This window comes from Cordyceps militaris (assembly GCF_000225605.1).
Source record: "Cordyceps militaris CM01 unplaced genomic scaffold CCM_S00006, whole genome shotgun sequence".
Classification (NCBI taxonomy): domain Eukaryota; kingdom Fungi; phylum Ascomycota; class Sordariomycetes; order Hypocreales; family Cordycipitaceae; genus Cordyceps; species Cordyceps militaris.
In genome coordinates, this window is record NW_006271974.1 from 1,437,445 (window position 1) to 1,456,434 (window position 18,990).

At 55.5% G+C, this 18,990-nt stretch overlaps 4 protein-coding genes across 4 annotated transcripts; 1 reads left to right on the forward strand and 3 right to left on the reverse strand.

Annotated features, from left to right (window-relative positions):
* Nucleotides 1-1,512: 1,512 nt before the first annotated feature.
* CCM_07731 (uncharacterized protein) lies at nt 1,513-3,280 on the reverse strand (the record flags this gene model as incomplete). The annotated part of the gene is made up of 4 exons (XM_006672871.1): nt 1,513-2,203; nt 2,273-2,394; nt 2,461-2,747; nt 2,818-3,280. The coding sequence occupies 4 exons, from the start codon at nt 3,278-3,280 to the stop codon at nt 1,513-1,515; spliced, it is 1,563 nt and encodes a 520-aa protein (XP_006672934.1).
* A 639-nt stretch (nt 3,281-3,919) lies between these two features.
* CCM_07732 (catalase) lies at nt 3,920-6,621 on the reverse strand (the record flags this gene model as incomplete). The annotated part of the gene is made up of 9 exons (XM_006672872.1): nt 3,920-4,069; nt 4,201-4,293; nt 4,323-4,434; nt 4,718-4,775; nt 4,836-5,610; nt 5,666-6,125; nt 6,184-6,350; nt 6,402-6,493; nt 6,528-6,621. The coding sequence occupies 9 exons, from the start codon at nt 6,619-6,621 to the stop codon at nt 3,920-3,922; spliced, it is 2,001 nt and encodes a 666-aa protein (XP_006672935.1).
* Nucleotides 6,622-6,958: 337 nt separating this feature from the next.
* Nucleotides 6,959-9,497, forward strand: CCM_07733 (ankyrin repeat protein; the record flags this gene model as incomplete). The annotated part of the gene is made up of 6 exons (XM_006672873.1): nt 6,959-6,978; nt 7,060-7,086; nt 7,122-8,273; nt 8,352-8,499; nt 8,527-9,110; nt 9,173-9,497. The coding sequence occupies 6 exons, from the start codon at nt 6,959-6,961 to the stop codon at nt 9,495-9,497; spliced, it is 2,256 nt and encodes a 751-aa protein (XP_006672936.1).
* Nucleotides 9,498-10,234: 737 nt separating this feature from the next.
* Nucleotides 10,235-11,320, reverse strand: CCM_07734 (Fatty acid hydroxylase; the record flags this gene model as incomplete). The annotated part of the gene is made up of 1 exon (XM_006672874.1): nt 10,235-11,320. The coding sequence occupies one exon, from the start codon at nt 11,318-11,320 to the stop codon at nt 10,235-10,237; it is 1,086 nt and encodes a 361-aa protein (XP_006672937.1).
* Nucleotides 11,321-18,990: the final 7,670 nt, after the last annotated feature.

The window sequence follows — 18,990 nt, forward strand, 5'->3', positions numbered from 1 at the left end:
GAGAGAGAGAGAGATGTAGTACTACGAAGAGAAGATCGTTTTAGCGCGGAGCGAGGAGCAAGGAACATGGAACCTTGTAGGAGAGTTTTTTCTTTTTTTTGCCTGATTTGTATGCACGTGGTCACACAGGTAACATGTGAAAATTTCTGATATACTTGTGTGTATACATAAGACTGTGTGTGTGGTCTGTAGATGTATGCAAGACGTGTACACAAACGCCAACCTCTATATGTTGATAGTATGCATATATATTCGGTGGAAAGTCACCCCCTAGCTATGGTCTATAGAAGATGTCTTCTTCCTCGTAGTGGCCACTGTAGCTGTTGAAGAACCAAGTCCACTCTCAGCGGGTAACTAGTTAGTTAGATGAGGACGTGGCCTGGAGGGTCCAACCGTTGAGCAGTGGCCGCTAAAAGAAGCCACTGCCATCATGGCTAGGTTCAAAGTCAGTTTATACTCGTCCTGAAATTGCAAACTTTTAGTCACAGCGGGGAAAGCCGGGCAGCACCACAAGTTCAGCACAGTAAATCCCCCAATTAATCCCCTACGCTGACTCTGACTGGTGGTGGTGGCGCAGGGCTGACTGCGGGCCAGGAGCCACGTGTCCAATGAAAATACAATCGCAGATACTGGTACTGGTACAGCCGATAGCGTACTGCTACCGGTTGCGTAGCATGTACTGGGCCGAAATCCGCCTCGGGAGGAGTGGCTAGGGGCCGGATCTGGGCCGTGCGAACCTTAACCCGCACACTTGCAACTCCCTAAAGGGGCAATAGTAACTAGTTAGTAGATCTCAGTTTTAAGCGGCTATGTATGTTAGCCTCAGCCGGGCCTTTTAGCTAAGCAAATCGCCGCTGCTTGGCGACGGTTGACAGCCGGCTGGAGCTAGTAAGATCTACAATGCCGGTAGATGTAGACCGCTTCACCACGGGCCAAGCTTCACGCTATGCCAGAAACCTACCACCTCGACGAGCGATCGGGCAACAAGAACAGAGTGATCGGGCTACGCCGTTGTCATACGGCGGCGCAAAGCTACCAGCTTGTGGCGTTTGGCGCTCAAGAAGCATGACAGGCAATCTTGTTCACCGGTCAATAGAAATCGCAGACGAGACAACGTGGGCTCGCCACGTCGTTGGTCGAGGCCTGTCAAGGTTTTGTCTAGAAAAAGACAATCCCTGCACAGGTGCCCATCTTGTCATGACCGAGGATCTGCTGCTGGGGGGGCGTTGGCTTGGCGCTGTACCGCCGTTCCGAGATGTCTGCACAGGCTCCGGAAAAGGACAGCCTTATGCCGAAGCTTCCTAATATCGAGTTTGGGAAAATTTCTCGGCAGGAGGTGGTGTCGCGTGAGAGTATACTGTTCTAGTCACTGGCGCGCCAGAGGGATGAACATTGCAATTATCAGCAACCGAAACCAGAAGCCGTCTTTCCATGTATTGTAGCAACTACTATATATGAAATTAAAGAAGCAAGGCAGTCAGGACTAGAAAGTGCAAGGTACAGTTATCGTCTTTAATCCCCGTGAATCGAGGACAGTAATACATCCGGTGTCCACTGGCAGTCGTCCTGCCACGATTCCGCCGGCACGTGCGGGAGGATATGCAACAAGGTTCGCTCAACCCCTCTGCGGGTTTCCACCGACATGTAGCTCATGACGGTGGCCATGTGCAGCGCGTAGCTGCTCATGGTGGTGCCCTTGATGCGCGGCGCAAAGTGGTGATACAGCGTGTCGTACAGCTCGTCGACGGACCGCGTCCACTGCGGCTCCCGCTCGAGCAGGAGCGCGTCCAGCTGCGCGATGCGGGTCAGCGAGGGCGTGCCCTGCGGCGGCTCGATGCTCGTCGAGGATTGGATCAGCAGCACGATGAACAGGATACAGGCGATGCGCGTGTAGTCGTGCTGGTCAAAGTGCGTGCCGCGGGGCGCCTCGATCGAGGCCGGGATGGCAGCGTGCAGCATGGCTACGGCGCGCTGCAGCGCCGCGTATATGGTAATGCCGTCCGAGTACAGTTCCACCCAGTTGTTCATGAGCGTGCGCGTGTCCTGTATGAACGAGATGAGCCAGAGGGACCGGATCCGGGCGAGGGCGTCCTTGCTGCCCAGCAAGGTGTGGAGGCCCGCGTGAGCCGACATGGACGAGTCGGAGAGTTCCCAGAGCTGATTGGAGCTGTCAAACCAGGAGGGCTTCGACATGAGACTGATTCTATGGGGAACTTCGTGTTAGCGGCTGTGGGGGGTACATGATACATGATGCCATGGGCTATGTTCTCACAAGTAAATGGTCAATTCGAGCCTCCAGTTGTTTTGGAGCGCGCCAACACCTCCGCGCTGGTCGATGAGTCGTTGTAAACCAGCTCTGTGAACAAGCCACTCGGCCTCGGTCCCCCAGTATCTCTTGAATGTATCCGTTAGTGTCTGTTTTTTTCAAAGTAAATCTCTTGCTGCAAATGGCAAACTCACCTCGTACGCCAGAATTCTGGATACGGCAGCCAGGACGTCGTCACTCAGGGCCATCTTGTCGTCGGCCATCCACTCCGACAGGATGCGGATGGCTTCCGCCTTGAACTGCAGCGCCTCTGTTGAGCGCAGACGGCCCTGCATGCGCGCCAAGTGCGCCGCCGACTGGGCCATGACGGCGTTGAAGGCAGCGGCATTCGACAGGTCCAGCGGGAAGAAGACATCCCGCAGCGGGTTAAACTTTGCCCTGGACCTAGTCCCAAACATCATGGTCGCGTACATGGTCAGCCCTAGCGCGTTGTCGTTTTAGCCAAAGGAAACGGAATCAATACAAAGGTTGTAAGCAAGCAGTGGGCTTACAGTGCAGAATGAGCTTGTGATGCTGCGCGGTGAGCTTGATGGGAAACTGGTCAAACGGATCCAGACGACAGTTTCCGAGGGCCAGGTTCATGCCGGAGAGCACCTGGGCCGAGATGCCGGGCTCGATGGCCACCTTTTTCGGTGACCGAGACGTGGTCGGTCTCCTGCTGCTGCCGCTGCCGCTGCTTGCCGAGGCAGTGCCACCGCGACCGGGCCGCAAAGTCAGCGGCGGCACCGGCGGCATGTTTGCCTGGGACCCGGCAGCGGCGGCGGCGGAGCGAGACGAGCTGCCCGCGTCGACGCTCTTGGTGCGCCGGCGCTGCTTCCAGTACTCGCGCATGGCGTGGCTGCGCGAGTCCTGGGGTGTCTGGTCGTTGACAAAGGCAAACGTGGTGGCATAGCGATCGTCCTTTTGACGGCCAGCCGGCGGCAGCCGCTCGTCTGGCTTCTCACCGGGCGACATGGTGAAGGTATCGCGAGAGGCCAATGATTGGGGGGAGTCCAGAAGACAAGGGAGTGTTGCCACCAAGTCGGTTGCAAAGAGCAAAGAGCAGAGAGCAGAGAGCAGAGAAGCAGAGACCAAAGAAGCAAAGAGCAAGAAGCAGGCTTTTAACCTCGAGAGAGCAGTCCTAGTTGAAGTCATGCCAAGCGATTTCCCGTCACCGTTTTGTCCTTTGCCTGCTTGAATACTGCGACCTGGACGTCAAGACAAAACGCGTTCCCCGCATTGGTTTACAGTTTCTGCGACTATTAATCTGCTTGCCTGCCTGCAAATGCGAGTGGAGCAGTTGACATTTTGCTAGTGCCAATCCTTCTCATTAGCTTTCTTAAAATGGACTACACAACTATTTCCATTAATAGTATTTAGTTCTCACACGTTCCAACTAAAAGACTACTTACCTAACTACCTGACTACCTGACTACCCCAGTACCTATAACCGCGCCTCAAGCTTTGCTTTGGGCGCCTCTATAAGCCGCTCTACAGTGCCAAGAAGAGTCTTCCATGTTGTCATGTCTATGTGCGTGTGTAGGAGGGAGCTTGCAAGGAAGGGCCTTGGGAGAGAGTACACGGTCTCCAGTATGGATGGCTCTGTGATCAATGTCAAAATCGGTATCCCATTCCTCGGCATCCCATCCGCCGGTATCCCATTATTCGGGACTCGGGATCACTCCGTCGCCTGTGAACGTGTGCTCTGGCCTTGATAGGGTTCTGTCCATCCGCATTGCCAACGGCCAAGTCTTGAACCGCCGGCTAAAAGATCCTCCAGTTGACAGCTTGCTATTACTCAAGAAACAGGGGTTCATATTTGCCGAGAGTCAACGAGACCCATCGCGGTGATGAAGTTGCTAGCCCTGCGTGGGACCGGGCTGTCCCAAACCTACTTGCTGCCCCACGTACGCCTCACTGGCCCTGATTCGGCGAGCTGTTTGTAAAGGTAAAGGCACAATTGTCTGTGCGGTCTGGGCGTTGATATGCTGATCATGTCGTGAGAATTGCAACCAACATGCCGACCGCGAGTCAAAAAGTTGTCACGACTCTCGACGCTTCCAGAGTACCGAGGGTCAAGCAGTTGTACGTAATTGGTGTCTTTATCTACTGAGGCACTTCGAAAGAAACTTTAAATTGGTTTCTCTAATTAATCGGTTCATGAGCCACGCCAAATCGTACGCTTTTAGTGGACATTTTAACAACTAAAGCGTTTCTTTGTAAAGTCACATATCCCAAGGCCAAGATCATCATGGCATCATCCAAGACGATAGTGATATCAAACCGAAGATAGTGACAACAAGCTCAAGATAATAGTGACAATAAGCTCAAGATGATTGCGATAGCAAACCTAAAGCGATAGTGGCATCCACGAGATAGATAGCCACTCTCAGACTCCTGGGAACGACTCACTTGGAGAGAGCTTCCTTCAATAGGGTTCTGAGCTCACTGTGGACCTTGCCCAAGTAATCTGTAATCACGACCCTTATTAGCCAATGAACAATATCCCGGCATAAAGACAACAACTTACCCAAAACCTTGCTCTGGAGTGGATCCGGTACATCCTGCAGCGTAGGCACAATGTTGTGCAGGAACTGCTCCTTGCCTCCCTTTTGGTTGCAGATGATGGTCCAAAGCTCTCTTGCCTGCACAAAGTCGCGCTCCTCGTCCAGCTGCGTGGCAAAGGCCGTGACGTTGCCGGACCACACCTCGTGTGTCGGCATCTGGACGCGCTTGCTCGTCGACACGGGGCACAGCTGCGAGCCGACATAGTCCGGGTCCGCGCCGTAGTTGCCGTTCATCGTGCCAGGCCCGTCTCGGACGTACGGCGCGTACACGCAGTTGATGGGCTTGTTGGGCGGCAGCTGGAAGTAGTTGGGGCCGACGCGGTAGCGGTGCGCGTCGGGGTAGGAGAACATGCGGGCCTGCAGCACGGGGTCGGCCGACGGCCCGATGCCGGGCACCATGTTGGACGGCGAGAAGCACGCCTGCTCAATGTCCTGGAAGTAGTTGTTGGGGTTCCGGTTGAGGGAGAAGCGGCCGATGCGGCGCAGCGGGTAGAGCGCGTGCGGCCAGGTATAGGTGTTGTCGAAAATGTCCATTGGCGCTGAGCTGACGTCCTCGGGCCGGATCACCTGCACGTAGACGGTCCAGCTGGGGAAGTTGCCCGTCTTGATGGCATGGAACAGGTCCTTGACGTGGTAGTCGGGCTCGGCACCCGCGAGATAGAGAGCGGTGCCGGCATCCATTGTCTTGACGCCGTCGTCGGGCTTAAAGTGCCATTTCACGTAGACGTAGCTGCCATCCTAGAACACGACACTATTAGCGGGGGTACACAAGGACATGATTTTCGTCACGTACCGCTTTGTTGAGAGTATACGTGTGAACGCCGTAGCCGCTAATGTTGCGGAGCGAAGCAGGGATGCCGCGCTGGCCAAACAGGTGCATCAAGGCGTGGATGCCCTCTGGGTTGTTGACATGAAAGTCCCAGAACATGCTGTTGTCGGGCACATTGGTCTGGGGGTGGCGCTTGTGCGAGCGGTTCATGGACGGGAACTTGATGGGGTCGCGGATGAAGAAGACGGGCAGGTCGTTGAAAACAAAGTCCTGGATACCCTCCTCGGTGTAAAACTTGGTCGCCCACCCGCGCACGTCGCGAACCGTGTCGCTCGAGCCCTTTTCGCCGCCCACGGTGGACATGCGCGTCAGGATGGGCGTCTTCTTGCCCACGCCCGTCAGGAACTTGGCATCGGTAATGTCGGACACGTCGTCGAGCACCTCAAACTCGCCAAAGGCGCCCGCGGCCTTGGCGTGGACACTCCTGCATCGACAGGGTTAGCCATCCTGTTCTCTGGTGATGTTGGCAGGGCATATTGTACCTCTCGGGAATGCGCTCGCGCGCAAAGTGGGCGAGGATCTCAATGGTTTGCGTGTCGCTGAGGACCACGAGGCCTCCGTTCGTGTTGCCATAGCGGACCTGCAGCACGGAGCCGGGGTTGTCGCTCGGCTGGCCGTTGGCTAGAGTGCTGATTGGGGGGTTGGTAGACTGCTAAACGGTTATGACCAGGCTCGAAGCTGCAAGGATGTGTATCCATACCATGATCGATGATTGGGAGGCTGCGTTACTTGTGGCCTTGTCTTCGTTCTTGCTTGTCTTTGCCCCCCTGACAAGCTGGACGCCTGCGCCATCTTAAATACTAGAGTCAGCTTGACGCGACTAAACCGCAAACGATGAAGTGGTATCCCATCAGAAGTAGGCAATAGTAACATCCCTTAATAGGATCCCTCTTATTGGCCTGTTTGCTCGAACAATGCATCTCGTCCCGCTGGCTGTTCTGGCCTCTATGCCACTTCCTATTTGGGAAGTACTACTGATATACAGTGCGCGTATTAAACCTTGACACTGTGCGATGGAGTACGGCTTTCCGCTTGTGGCGTTTGTTGCATGTCTTGTCTGACGTTCTGACCGCTTTCGTAAAAGGAAGAAATTAACAATAATATTACATAACCGAAGCCAGAGATATGGACTCTCGGCTCTCGGCATTTGCTTCGCAATCTATGTACTTCAGCTCTGCTGCTATGTTGCTTAGGTTCTCGGTGACTCCCCCCCAACGGAAAATTAAATGCCCAAGCATAATTAAGAGCCTGCCAACTATGATCTGCACTTCTATAATGTAAAATAGTCTGATGTCGTTGTATGCTCGGCCTCCTTTCGCAGGGTATTGCGGTTGATGACGACATCTACATCATTGTAGGAAAATTCCCGGTTCACCACTATCAAGGTGCGAAAGATTATTTCAAATGGATATTCTGGCAGGCGTGCTTCTCTCTCAAATTCGAATCCTCAGCCGCGTTGTTGCTCTTTCATGCGTAGTCGAGAGAGATCGAGAGCCCCAAGAGGCATTCTGGAAGATTGTTATTCCGTCAGAGATGGATCCAGCGCTTGGCGCTCGCACCAAAGTAATCCGTACAACCGAGGGGAATTTGTGCGATGCCGTGGCTGGATATGTCTTTTTGTGACAATTTCGCCGACTAAAACCATCACTTCCAACGTCCTGCCGCCAGGTTCGTCCGACATGGAACCCGATGAACGGACGCAGATGGGGAAGGCGTTCAAAAGCCCAGAGACGCGTCTGCATGCTCACGTCCGTGACCGCGATACACGTCAGTTACGGCTTGCCGTTGCTGCCGCGGAGCTCGAAATAGACCACTTTGATTGTGAATTCGGGACAGCTCTTAACGTAGCTGTACGATGCGACAACCATGCAGCTGTCGATATCTTTTTGGATGCTGGTGCTGATCTGTGGAAGGGGGGTACCGAGGCACCAACTTCACCAATCGTGACAGCTATTTCATCAGGCAATATTAATATATTTTCTCGCTTCTGCGAGAAACTTGCACAGGGAGGATCCTCCGTTCCCACAAGGCGCTGTAACTATATACTTACCCAGGCCGCCCGCTACGGAGATATCCCCATCCTCAAGGAAGTGTTGACCTGGCAAGCAGAATGGCTCACCGTCACTCAAATGTCTGCTCTTGGTGCAGCGGTCGCGAATTGGCAAGTAGAAGCAGCGAAACTGCTTCAGAATCGATTCCAGCCTACACGGCGCGATCTCACTTCGTTCCTTCGCTCCGCAGTTGGCTTCAAGTCGGATGTCGTGGACCTGTGCCCAGAATATGGCAGCGTTGACTATCTGCATCAGAAAGAGCTGGTTTCTTTCCTTATTAGCGTAAGTGCCGACCCTGACGACACTACTGACGGCCCAAGTCCTATTCTCGCGGCAGTCGAGTTCGTGGATCTGGTGGGAGCACTCCAAGCACTTCTTGAACAGGGAGCGCAGCCGAACACGCGTGGACGTGAAGGGGAGACGGCGCTCCATCGTCTAGGCGTTCCTATACGGTATAAGAAATACACGGGGCAATGTCAGTTACACGAAGCTGGCGTTCGGCTTCTACTGGCACATGGTGCGTGTGTGACAGACAAGGACAAAAGAGGTAATACACCATTGCACTTTGCCGCGTTTGGTTCAAACTCCCATATATTTAGCCTTTACCTGGACCATCTGCCCCCGCACTCTCAGGACCCTTTACTTTGGGTAGACATGAAAAATGATAAAGGGGAGACGCTACTACACTGGGCGGCTGCTGGCAAATCCCTCGATGTGATACGTTTTCTCATCGAGCGTGGTGCCAACGTTAACAGCCTCAGCGACAACTCATAGTCGCCTCTGATGTGTGCTCTCGCACCCACTCTCAAGTATGGCCGGTCCGGGGCGCACAATCAAAAAGCAGTGCAGGCCGCAAAGATTCTACTCCAACACGGCGCCGACCCGGGTGTCCAGACGAGCGAATTCTGGACACCTCTTCACTGTCTCGCACAGCACGCGGATGACGACGATCGGGGCGAAATCGCAGCAATGGCAAATCATCTCATCCAGAACGGCGGCCGCTCCGTAGCGACGCGTGCTACGCTGCCGCGAGGGAGCTCTTCTGGCGCAATCGGACTTTGGGGCTCACTCGTGCCAGAGACTATTCAGGCAGATGGCGATGATATAGTAGTGCGGCTCGGCATGCCGCTCCATTGGGCCGTGGCTCACGGTGCGGTTAGCGTAGCGGCAGCTTTGATCGCTTCCAATGCAGACTTGGAGATTACGGATGGGGACGGAAATCGACCGGCAGATTTGATTGACTCATCACCGCGTCTGAGGCGCCGACTAGCATGGCGTGACAAAATGACGCAACTTTTAGCTGGGAGCCAAGCGGCCATGATAAGAAGGCTGAGGGATACAGCTCTACATGAGGATTTGTAGCTTCATAGGTCAGGCATTGAAATTGTGGTAGTGTACAACTATATCATTCTTCACGTAGCTCTATGTGGCTAGCAGTGCCGCATACTGTTTGTGGTCGGCGTAGTAAGCTCATTATCTCTGGTTTGGATGATGACGGTCCGGCGGCGGCGGGTCCGGCGTCAAGTTGGACGGTCAAGTGCAGCTCAGCTACTGGGAGAACGAGGGGTGCAGCGGCCGCTGGTTTGGCTATGGCTACTCTTCCAAGGGCACCTGCCGCGGTCTGTGGACAAACGGGTGGAAGTTCAAGGCTATCCGCCTGCGCTGTGCCAAGCAAGAAGATGACTGCTCCTCCAAGGGCAGCTGCAAGTACGATGACGAGCCTAAGGAGTCGCTCTGCTAGCTGATGAACGGGGTAAATCTTTTGTAAAATAGATCATCTGTCATCCTTACAAAGTTGTGTAATTTTTAATGCGCCTATAGTATGAAATATGCATTAATTATGAGAGTATTAGTGAATGCGTGATCGAAATCCGGGAACTGCGGCCCCACCTTTGTCGATTGCCGGCAACCGGCCCGGCTCTAGCAACCCGGCCAAATCCCACGTCAGATCCTGCCGCGGCAGCATTACAGCAGCATTTCCATTTCTCCGATCTCAAAGCACCGGACCAGTTTACAGGCATGTATGACCTTTCAAATATTGTGAATTAATCAGTCATGCCTTGCTAGCATCTTCGTCGGCTTCAGACGAGTCTTAACTGGGAGCCTTGTCTTGCCGTTCAGGACAAGCTGAAAATGCAGCGCACAACTAATGAAAGACGGGTCCTCGGTAAGGCCGAGAGAGGAAAAGGAACAAGCTCGCCTGACTCGCTGCCTTGTGCGCCGGTGCGTTAACCTACGATCACAAAACCTAGCCATTGGTGTTAAAAAAAGCTACTGTATTACTATATTTTGCGCTCCTTATCATCTTGTCGTTACTAGCATATCCGGATATCTTGTGTAAATTCTAAAACCCATTCTAAAACATCAACACTCCTTGCCTTGAACCCATTTTCGTCCCACCCTCGACATGTCACCACCTGCAGATGCTTCAACCGGCAGTATCAGACATCATAGCTCCGGTGCGTGCGACTACATCTTCGATTTAAAAGATGGGAACCGAAACATCCACATCGTAATCCACATTTGCCTCATACGACTCGATGCGTTCCGTCTTGGTGTTAAATAGGGTGTCCCAGAAGCGCGTCTGCTTGCCGTAGTTGTGGCTCTTCTTCCAGCCGGTCCGGTGGTGCAGGTCGTGGTCCTCGATGGCGAGGTCCATGTTAAAGTACCGGAGCAGCGGCCCTGCCGTGAGCGCTGGGGAGCCGCGGACGCGCAGACCGCTGTGACCAAAAAGCTCGATGAAAATGACGTACTCGTAGCATATCCATGTCTCGTAGAAGCCCATGGGCAAGCCCATGGCCTTGCAGCTATAAAACGCCAACACAGGGATGACGACAATGTCAAACAGCTCCTGCCAGCCGTCGGCGTAGAGCGACAGCAGCGTGTTGGGGTGCTTGGTCAGGTGGTGGGTGCGGTGGAACTGCCAGAGCCAGGGCACGTCGTGCATGGCGCGGTGGTACCAGTAGAACCAAAAGTCGACCATGATCGGGTACATGGTGAGCTCGACCATGAGCCACGCCAGGGGCCAGCCGAGCAGCGACGCGGGCGTCTGGGTCGCGTCCCAGGCCAGGGCGATGGCCATGGTCGGCCGCAGCGACGAGGTGAGGATGAGCGAGGTGACGACCTGGCGCACGCGCACGTCGGGGATTCCGTCACGGGCGTGCTTGTCGCCGTCGAGGTAGCCGTAGATCTGTCCCAGCTTGCGAATGACCTGAATCTCCCGGATCGCCGTCACGTTAAGCCAGGCGCCGTAGAGGAGCAGCGCCCAGCCGAGAGTCAGGTTCTGGCCCGTGTAGCTGTAGTAGGCGTAATGCAGCAGCATGGGCACGGCGGCGTATGCGAGCACCCATCTGTGTATGTGGATGGCGGACGAGTTGGGGACCTTGTCCGTCTTGGCAAAGACCGGGATTGGCTTGTTGAGCTCTTCGGGGTGGACAGAGAGAATCTCAAAGAACCAGTGCCAAATGTTCCAGGTTTTCTTGTCGGCCGTCTGCCATGTCGCTTTGATGGAGTCCATGGGGTTGCGCTTGACGGCACTTGCCGTCACAGTCTCTGTGCTTGTCGACATGTTGGCGTTGTCGAGAGTAAGATGACAGTATATTTCGATGATTGTGTTGTGACGATGTGAGAAAGGTCCACAGTCTTTATAATGTTGGTTCACGCATAGACCCTTTTCAAGAAGATGTGTTCGGTAAGTGCAGCAACGGGCTGAATTGTCAACAGTAACACATGATAGTTAAATCAGTGGGGTTTCCGCCCTCACATGTCAAACCCCAGTCAGTGCCTGAAACTGGTTGGGGCAGAAGAGCCTTGCGGATCGAGTAATCAAAGACCTTTCCCCGCTTTGCAGCCGTGCGCTGATGAAGAGGCCACAAATCGATTCGCGTGTATTGACTTGTCCGAAGGTGTGGACGTCAGGAAACCGAGCCCATCGCGGGGGATTGCGTGGCCATTGAGTCACTATGTATTACGTGAGGGTGGCCAAAGTAACAGTTCCCCTCCTTTATTATTCCCCTCCCCCAACATTTCGCAAGCCTTTTCGACATGTGAGAGTGCTTGTGCTTGTGCTTGAACCAGCACGAAACGGTACGGCAGCCTATAGGTAAGTTGTCGCCAAAACCCATTTTGTATTGTTGTATCGGGGTTTACGCACTAGGCATACACCGAGAGCGTATGTAATTTTTTTTAGTATATCAATATTTCTGTTTAAGTGCTTAGAGCCAGCCAGCAAGGAACCAATAAGTAAGTAAGCCAGCCAGCCAGCTAGCGAGTAAGTAAGCTAGCGAGGAAGCCAGCGAGGAAGCCAGCTAGCGAGGAAGCCAGCCAGCCAGCCAGCCAGCCAGCGAGGAAGCCAGCAAGGAAGCCAGCCAGCCAGCCAGCAAGGAAGCTAGCGAGGAAGCCAGCCAGCTAGCGAGTAAGTAAGCCAGCGAGGAAGCCAGCCAGCAAGGAACCAATAAGTAAGCCAGCCAGCGAGGAAGTAGTAGGGCACTTATTATTAAAGAAGCTTACTAGCTACCTCCAAGTCAAGTCCTGCAGAGAGCAAAGACATGGCCATGAAATGTTTGCGCTGTACGTGTCTGATATACCAGAATAATTATGAAGCCTGCATTTCCATTTGAAAGAGTCGATAGTGTAGCGTCTGTGTGTACATGAGAGGCATATCTGCAGTTCCTTGCCATCATCGGGACACTAAATATCACCATGGAATGAAAGTCGAGTGTTGGGGCAAACGCGTACTGTACTGTCATACAACAACCAATACTTCTTTGTGTGGCTGCCATTGCGCTTGAGGCTTGAGGGGGCACAACTTGCGCCCTCCACAGTGGCTTGAGGGAGCCGCTTGCGCCTCCCTCCACGGCCCAGGGGATATTACCCTTATAATAAACGCTAGCAATCATGGCTGAACTGTCACCGCACCATTGGTCTATCATGGCCTATTCCGTTCCGCATCGCTGGTGCCGGTAAAGGTGGAGAGGCCAAGTTGCGTTCAGCCATGGTGATGTCTTGCCGTTGGGTTTCGGGCAGCCTCGATTCTCAAGCCATCTGTTATCTGAACCTGATTTTATTTCTTCCATCAGCTTTATTATAAATTTTGATGCTGGGATTTCGATCCAATGCTGGGCACGACATCGAGCAAGCCCCAAGGAAGCAGGGATGAGGGAGAGACAGATCGCCCTTGCAGGACGTTTCCGGCGGCACTCACCGAGACACCGGGTTGACCGTAGCCCAAACAGTCGTAAATAGCGCCGATCACATCGATTGATTTTCGCAAGGTTCCGCGGTAACATTGATCCAGTCCCAATCGCTGGCTGTTGGACCGGTTCGGACAAAAAATGAATGACAGTATCCCGAACCTTAATTGAGAGCGGACGCTCCGAAACCAACGGCTGCTATGACGCAGGTCACTCTCGCTCGCAGACTCGAAACTACATCATCCCGTCCTTGACCGCGTCATAAGCTCCGGGATTGAACTCTGTTTCTCCAACAAGAGCCCGTTGTTCAGCTGGTTATGGTCGCTGCTTGGGCCTTTAGGTGGGCGGAGAAGCTGCTTGGAGAACGGCGAAAGCCTTTGCTCCACGATTCGGGTTGGACGCTCCGTTGCGTTCTATGTGGGCGGGGTTGCCAATAATTGGAATCGAGCACCGCAGAAACTGAGGAAAGGATGGTATCGAAACATCAGTTCGCTGCTAGCGTTCAGTCGGAAGTTGCCAATGGACAGGATAACCAAGTTTGATGGACGCAGCCGCCGATGCTTTCAGCTTTAATGATGTGTGACGTGATGCAATTCCTTGGAACCGATGATGTAGAGGGCCAATCCAGGGACCATTGGCCAGTATATATATCCATCACTGTCGTGTTTACAATAGCCGTTCTATTCAAATCTGCATCATCACACTTTACAACAATCTACCACTCAAATCTCCATCAACAACCAAGAACTTGACAATGGACAAAGCTAAGAAGGCCGTTTCCAACTTCCTTTCCAAGGATGGCAAGCACGACACCACCGTCGACCAAGATGTGCGCGACCCCGTCGTCAAGGAGCAGGTCCGTCCTCAGAGACACGAAGAAGTCACCACCGCCATCGACCAGGAGATCCACCAAGATCACCATCAGACCGTTGTTCAGCCCCTGAACGTCCAGGAGACACTGTAAGCACACCAATGACCGACATCTCAGTGTTCGTCTGGCCACGCGACTAACAAGCGCCTCAGCCCCGAGAAGCACACACACAACCTCGCGGCCGTGGACAGCAAGCACGTCAACCACGCCAACGCGGCCGAGACCAAGGCCGCGCTGCAGCAAGACGCCTCGCAGTACACGAGCGAGCGCAACGTCGCCGCCACGGAGCACAGCAGCTCGGCCGGCGCGGCCGTGACGGGCCAGCGCACCCACCACCACGTCCACCACCACGTGCAGCCCGTGATCCAAAAGGAGACGATCCAGCCCGAGGTGGTGCACACGACGGTCCCCGTCCACGAGGTGCACCAGGCCGCGCCCATCCACCACGAGACCACGGTCCTGCCCGTCAAGAGCATGGACGAGTTTCTCGGCGGCGAGAAGCAGGCGAACCTCGGCGCGTCGGGCACCCGCCCCATTGCTGAGTTTGACGGCTGCCCGGGCCTAAAGGACAAGGCGCTGCAAAAGGAGCAGGAAGCCGCGGGCGGTAAGACTAGGTCGGCGCAGGATAAGACGCTGGCGAATGGTCTCTAGAGGAGGGGAGAAAACGATACACTAAGCTAGATTGTAATGACGGAATTATATTATAACCAACTTCTGCACTTTTACATCGTGATTCGCGTAATGGAATGGTTTTGAACTATGCATCTGAGCCCGGAATCTCTCCGTCGAATGCCCTTTACTTTGAGATGTTGTCTTAGTGAACGAATCCATTTCTTTCACCACCAAAAAACGCCCGTCTATTAACCACGATTCTCACTCTTGGGAACCTTCTGTCCGAGATAAGACCCCGTGAAGGTGAAGCATACGCAGTGATATCATCTCCTTTCAAAGTTTCACCCAATTTAGAACAGGTCACAACTCGCCCCCCCCCGCTCCTCCTTCGCCAGCCACCTCTCGGCACCGTTTCCTCCCGTGCTGGCGTTCGGGGATCTGCAGCACCCTTCCCAAAACACATCAAAGCCATCCATCATGAAGCCCACTGCCATCGTCTTCGCCGCCGCCGTCCTGGCCGCGCCCATCACCTTCCCCTCCTCCGGCAGCATCAACGACTTTACCAAGGCCCTGCAGGACGCCATCAACAAGTCCATCGAGGACATCCTCAAGCAGGTCGGCGGCGTCATCGGCCACCTGCCCGGCGTGGGCGGCACCCTGCCGCTCCCCACGACCCTTCCGGGCGGCATCACTCTGCCTACCACGCTCCCCGGTGGCATCACCCTTCCCACTACTCTGCCGGGAGGCATCACCTTGCCTACTACTCTCCCGGGCGGCATCACCCTGCCCGCCACCCTGCCCGGCGGCATCACTCTCCCCACCGGCTTCCCGTTTCCGCATGGCACGGTTCCCCATGGTGCCGGCCACCATTAAGCAAACACATGGTTTCGGAGCCTCGGGACGGAGTCCAATCACAGCACCGGGCTTCAAGTAACACGACACCGGGGAAATGGGAATGGAGCTGATCGCTGATCCGAGCAAGCGTCCATGTTACAACGATGAAATGATGCAATTGAAACATGAAACGGCTCTTCTTATTCACTGAATATATTCTCTTATGTATTGACTATTGTATTTTTCATGACATGACTTATTCACTTCAAATCTACTCGCGTAGTAAAGGTATTTCCTGCTCACTAGATAAGCATCTCTGCTTCACCAAATGTGCATGTTTCGGGTCAAGAATTATAGTGTCTATGCTAAACCAAGTCTTATTGCAATGTAACCATGTCGCGTGCTCATCGCAGCATCAACCCTTTGCCTCACAACGACACCTCATTCCATAGCCATAAACTAGCCCCCCCTCTACAAAAAGTGCACCATGACGGCCTCGCTCGCCTTGACCGGAATGTCCACGACGCCGCCCTCCACACGCAGCACGTCCCCGTCATCCCGCACGCCCTTGACCTCCCTGCCGCGGCTCTCCCACGTCCACTGGCTGCCCGCATACGTCACCGTCTTTGCGCGCGCGCTCGCGCCCTGCGGACTCGTGAGGTGCACGACGCGCACCTTTGCCACGCCCGGCGGCGCCTGCAGCCGCACGCGCTGCGCGTGGCGCACCGCGGCCCCCTGCGAGCGGCGGCACTTGCTCCAGTACTGCAGGTTCACGACGGCCAAGCGCTTCGGCGTGCCGGCCTCGTACGCCACGTACGCCGACACGTTGGGCTCGAGCGGCACGTTGGCCACCTGCACGGTGCCGGCGGCGCCGACAAAGTCAGCCACAAACGGCTGCGCGTAGTACCCCGCAAAGACCTGCGCCGACAGGTTGCCCGACGCGGCCGGCAGCCAGAGGTCAAAGGTGCCGCGCAAGTCCTGCTGCAGGTGGAAGCGGGAGATGCCCAGCGACAGCCCGTAGAGCTGCGCGTCCACCTGCCAGAGCGCGGCGCCGAGCGTCGCCTGGTAGCCAGGGTCGCGCGCCGCACCGCCGCTCAGCGCGCTGCTGCCCACCTCGGACAGCACGTACGGGATCTTGGTGGTGCGTTCGGCGAGGAACGCGAGGTCGTCGCGGAACACGTCCAGACGCGCCGCAATCGCGGCGTGATTCATGAGCCCCGTCGCGAGCGTGCCCGCGCGGCCACCGGACGTCTGGTAGAAGTGCCGCGCGAACGTCTTGACGGCGTGGTGGTTGTCCAGCCCCTGCTGCAGCACCGAGCGCAGACTCAGCGAGAACACGTCCTGTGGCGGGTCGGCCGGGTGCGAGGCCGTGTCGAGGGCCTGGAACATGCGCGTGCCGCGCGGCAGCCCGAGCGCCGCGGCCACGGCGTCGCAGTAGTTGAGAAAGTTGACCACGTACGTGCCATTGTCCTGGCGGCCCTGCCACGACGGCGGGCCGAAGCCCGCGGCCGGATAGCGATCCGGCTCGTGGCCCGGCTCGAAGCTGTGAATCCGGGCGAGCCCGACCCTTGCTGTGGCCGCCTTGGCCCAGCCCACGGCGTGCGACATGTCCGGGTCCGCCAGAGGCACCTGGATCACGTACTGCGCCGTGGGGAAGCTGGAAGCGACGACGTCCCAGTACGCCGGGCCAATGGTTGTGCCGCCGAGCGGCTGCGCGGTGCCCGCTTTGGCCCGCGGCAGGACGGGCGCTGCCTGGGTAGCGACGTAGCGCGCATAGTCGGCGGTGGCGCCGCCGAGACGGATGATGGGCTTGCCGCCGGTGCGGGCGTAGATGGCGTCGACCAGGTTCCGCGAGAAGACATTGGGGCTGCCGTCGTTGTTGAGCGCGTAGTTGATAAACGAGGCCTGCTCAAAGGCGAGCGCGGGAAAGTCGGGGTCAATGTAGCGCGACGGGTCGGGCTGGAGGCGGGGGATCTGCAGGGGCGAGGTCTCGTCGCGAGCCACGGCGGCGGCGCCGACGAGGCCGGCTAGGAAGAAGCCGTAGGCTAGCGCAAAAGTGTATCGGGACGCCATCGTTGCTTGTTGCTCGTGCTGGATGGAGGCACGCGACAGTGGACGCGAAAGAGGGGGAGGAACTCAGTCTTATTATGAGCTGTCTGGGGAAAGCGGCCCGCCCGTTCAGCCCTGCCTGCCCTGCCCTGCCATGTCAGTGTCTTGAAAAATTAGCAAATTCCTCCCCCGGGGTATTATTAGAAACAGTTCGTATTTGGGCCGGAGCAGGCTCTAAAGGGAGGTGTCGGGTTACATTCGGTGTACTAGGCTGACGGATCGGGGTCAGTCCGATTGGCCGCCGCGACTACCCGGGCTGGACACGGTGTTCATGTACTTGTCATGTACAAATTATTGTTTGCTGATTAACGAACGTCGGCCGGTGGCTGGGAGGACGGTAGGGACATGTCACGCTGCCGCTTGTTGTCAGTTCATGGTAGCTAGCCTTGCATCAATGACTGAGAAAGTACATACTGGTACATACAAGCACGCAGCCACAATTCCAGTCAGCTGCATGTCTCACGGCTGGGTGCCGCGCAATACATTCAAGTTCAATAACCCGGAACCGAGTACCACTGTATTAAATCCAACAGTACCAGGCATGGCCGTGGTTCTGCAATACTAAATGTTCAAAACAGAAAAAAAACTCCAAACCCAAGTAGTTCAAATGCCAAGCAAGGTCTTGGTCTAACATCAACATCATCGAGCAAAATAAAAAATTGCCCGAGCCCAAACGCCGTTTGCTTCGCTCATGTCCTTTGTACCAGCTTTGCTCTGCTGAAAACGCTCCTCTCCGCTGCACCATGTCGCTCTCACAAAATCTCCCTGAGCTTGTTCTTCTGCGCGGCCGACAGGCTAGATGGAAAGTTGACCTTGTACTTGATGATAAAGTCACCCCTTTCGCCAGGCTTTTTACTTATGGGCATTCCCAATCCAGGATAGCGGTCCTCGCTGCCAGGTTGTGTCGGCCCGGCCTTGTCGAGCGGGATCTGCCTGCCATCAATCGTCGACACGGTTCGTCTCCAGCCCGTCAGGGCCTCCTTGAGCTCGAGGGTAATTGTTTGAATCAGGTCGTTGTCTTCCCGCTTGTAGAGGATATGGGGTTTCTATCCGTCTTGTTAGCACAGGCACTACAGGACAAGGGGGCAATGCCATGTCTTACCTCTTCGACGACAAAATGCAAATCTTGACGGCCACCTTCCACTTGGTCCCCGACACCGCTAAACTTGATCTTGGAGCCCTTCTTGAGCCCGGCCTTGATGGGAACGTTGAGAATTTTGTCAGACTGAACGCGCTTGCCAGTGTCGTCAAAGGTCTTGCGCTTAATCTTCATCTTCTTCTCGACGCCATTGAAGAGCTCTTCTAGCGTGAGCGGCAGCGGCCGCTCAACGGTGGAGATGTCGGGCGTGCGCTCTCGCGGAGGACCGCCTCCGCTGGTTCTTGCTCGGTGGCGACCAGGGCGGCTCCCACCGCCAGGCGGCTGAAATCCATCAAAATCGTCGCCGCCCATACCCATGTTTTGGCGCATGAATTCCGCAAATACGTGGTCGGCGCTTGAGTGTGAGAAGTCAAAGCCTCGGGGACCGCCGCCGCCCGTCTGGAAGTGAAAGGTGCGTGCTCCGCCTCCGCCGCCCATACCGCCAAAGTCGAAGCCGGGGGGCACGCCACCTCCGGCGGGAA